The sequence below is a fragment of the Buceros rhinoceros genome, unplaced genomic scaffold, assembly GCF_000710305.1.
Source record: "Buceros rhinoceros silvestris isolate BGI_N320 unplaced genomic scaffold, ASM71030v1 scaffold1439, whole genome shotgun sequence".
In the NCBI taxonomy this organism is placed as follows: domain Eukaryota; kingdom Metazoa; phylum Chordata; class Aves; order Bucerotiformes; family Bucerotidae; genus Buceros; species Buceros rhinoceros.
In genome coordinates this window covers 12,854-15,927 of record NW_010431881.1, presented here as the reverse complement: position 1 = coordinate 15,927, position 3,074 = coordinate 12,854, and the positions used below count along the sequence as shown (strand labels likewise).

At 44.2% G+C, this 3,074-nt stretch overlaps 1 protein-coding gene across 1 annotated transcript in view; it reads left to right on the top strand.

The window, feature by feature from the left end:
• Nucleotides 1-3,074, top strand: part of ZMYM2 (zinc finger, MYM-type 2) — a 61,376-nt gene that overhangs the window by 45,706 nt on the left and 12,596 nt on the right. The window contains exon 10 of the mRNA XM_010143551.1: nucleotides 2,899-3,064. Coding sequence (XP_010141853.1) covers nucleotides 2,899-3,064 — 166 coding nt within the window. The remainder of the gene's footprint in view (nucleotides 1-2,898; nucleotides 3,065-3,074) is intronic.

Here is a 3,074-nt window from a genome sequence, read left to right as displayed (position 1 = left end):
CAGGAGCTGGGGAACAACAGTCTGAGGCAAAGAGAGATGGTTGCGGCTGGTGAGCTCCCTTGTTAGTGATTGTCCGCAGCAGTAAAATTTGAAACAATGGTTTCAGCATTAATCTAAATGGTAAAGGCAGCGGGACAACCTTGTGGATTGTTCTTGTCCATATTTAGCTGTTGTATAGTTAGGCATCTCAGTTTCAAGTAGATGCTGTTTCAGAACAGTTGATGTCCTTTCTCTTCTAATCACGCCCTCTGGAAACATCTCTTGTTTCCTATTTGTTGTGGATGGAACTCAGAACAGACAGCTAAGATGAGGACAAATTAATACCTGTGTCCAGACCACTGGAGGACATCTAGGAAGAGGTCGTTGGAGGATTAAAAATGTAAATAAAAGCCCCACAAGTTGTTTTTAAACCATGCGTGGGGCAAATATTAATGATTTATACTAACCGCCATGCCCATGCAAACGTGTTGAGGTTGGACCTGGGAAAAGAACTGGACCAAAAAGCAGCCGTGAGTGGCAAAGGAGTTCTGTGCGATTGGAACACGGGGAGTGTAGATGGATGTTTTGGAAACAGGAGGCAGGTTTTTTGGAGAGTCAATCAACATATAGTGCCAGTATCCCAAATTACAAGAAATGGAAAGGGGAAGGAAGGAAAAGAAGGGTCAGAAAATAATGAATTCACACTTTGCTTTCAGTTAATTTCAGGTCAGGGAAGCGGGGAGAGCAGGGCGGTAGCAGGAGCCTTCAGTGGGTGGAAGGGTGTCGAGTATTGACTGCAAACATGATTATGGAAGTGGTAGAATAACGGTGTAGCAAGTGTAGGGACAAGAAGAAAAGCATCCTGATAAAATAATCTTGGGCTTGCTAAGGAATAGTAATTTCCATGTGGAAGCAAACCAGAATTTTTTCATGTAATTGGTGTAGTTACAGCCCAGGAGGGAAAATAACACACTTACTCAAAAGCCTCAATGAAAGAGCAGAACCAGGAGAGGGAGAAAACAGTTCCAGGAAGGCTGCAGTTGCTGCTTTTGACGAGATTTGTCACCTCTTTCTTTGAAGGAGAGAGAAAATTGAGCAGAAGGTGGTGCTTTGCTGGTGAAGCAGTGTGCAGCAGGTCGTAATAGGTGGGTTTTCTGTCCGAGGGTCAGCTGTCGTTCTTACGCAGCGTTAGGTGGGCGTGAGCTTTAGAACTAGAGTCAATCATACATGGGTTTTCTTTCTGCTGGTATTGCCGCTTCTTGATGACTTTGGAAGATGCGTTTGCATTAAAGGTGTGAATTCACAGCTTCCCTGAACTGATCAATCCAGGCGATTTTGGCAACAGTCCACACTGTCTCTTCTTCCCCGCTCCGTTCCAAGAACACAACTCACTGCTCTTCTGTCCCCCTGCGAACATCTCTGTGGTGAAGTGAACTGTGGACCTGCGTTAGCAGAGAGTCGAAGTGACAAATGTCACGCAGCTCGAGGGAGGCTGGGGTGATGCAGCGCTCTAAGGTCCCCGGCCTCGTCTCCCCTGCAGGTGCACAAGCACTATTGCTGCCACCCCCGCGGAGGAGGAGGACAGTAAGAACCTGCCCTTCCAGGGGCACCTGGCGCTCGATGTGAGGTGATCCGGAAGCCACAGCTTTAACTGCCCCCGGTTTAAAGCTGGTTACACTGTTTGTAATTGAGTCTTTCTTTATCTCATCTTAAATCCCGAAAATCACAACAGAAAGCTGAATTTCCTACATTGCCAGAGGGTGGTGCCGGACTGTTCAAGTGCGGAGGAGGAACTCGACATTTAATTGCTTCTTAAATTTGAACAAATTGGCCTATTCATAATGTGTTGGAGCCGCAAGAACTACAACTGAACTTCTTTGTGTGCGTGCATCAGAGCCTCGTGCAGAACTGCAATGTTGTGTATGGTTCCATGTACCGATGTTTTGTGTCTCATGTTATCATAACTCCCCTCTTCCACTCCTGGCTACGTTATTAGGTTGACTTATTTTGGATTCCTGAGCATCCGTAACTCTTTCACTTAAGGACTGCTTTAGGATGGAGGTTGCAAGCAGTATCGAGGGGAGCGGTAGCACAAACAATTATTTGAAGATCTGAAACTGGGGCTCCCCAGTTCAGATCTTTATTATCTGAAATTATTCAGAGAATAATTTATAGCATAGCTGATGAAATTCAGTGGAGTTTATTTTGGAGAAAAACTACGTCTGTCTTAGTAATGCCTCATGAAATTACCACATAGGCTGTTGAAAGAAATTACCGTGTAGGCTGTTGAATTTTGTGAAAACCTCTTTAGTTTTGAGTGCTGTTGTTTATAAATTATAGAGAAACTTTGACAAACTAAATGGGAATCCAAAATTGTTGTCAAACGACTGAAATAATGGAAATACAAAAGTTATTTATACTAAAGGGCTCTGATTTGATACCTAGAGAAGTGATTCTGCTTGTGGCTTAAAACAGAAAACCCACCAGATTTGTTTTGGGAGGGAAAACCAACTCTACTTGTCCTCAGCTCAAGAGTCATCAAGGAGTCGCAATCGCTTCCTGCTCTTGTTTTGTAGAATGCTTCAGTGGAATTAATTAAAATTGATGCATAGTATTTATTTTTTCTGATTGTCTAGAAGTGAACAATTTTTAAAGACTTAGCAAAGACCTACTGAAACAAAGCAGATTCAGTCGGGGTGTTACCCCCCGCAGTCAGTGGACAGTCGAGGGATGGATGTGCCTGTGTGCACAGGTTGGAAGTGTTGTAACTATCGTAGAGCCCACGTGAGTGAGACTGAACTGTGGAGCGGTGACGATTCTTCAGTACTCTTAAATTAAAATGTAACCTTTTAAAAAATGTAGAAATAATTTTTTTTTCCAAGGCGTGTTTAAAATGTCCAAATCTTCCTTTGCATTAAGGCTGCACGATGCGACTGTTGTAAGTCTCAAGGAACGCTCAAAGAGAAAGTGCAGTGGCGCGGCGAAATGAAACACTTTTGCGACCAGCACTGCTTGCTCCGGTTCTACTGTCAGCAGAACGAACCGAATCTGGCCACCCAGAAGGGACCGGAGAACTTACACTACGGTACGTGCGG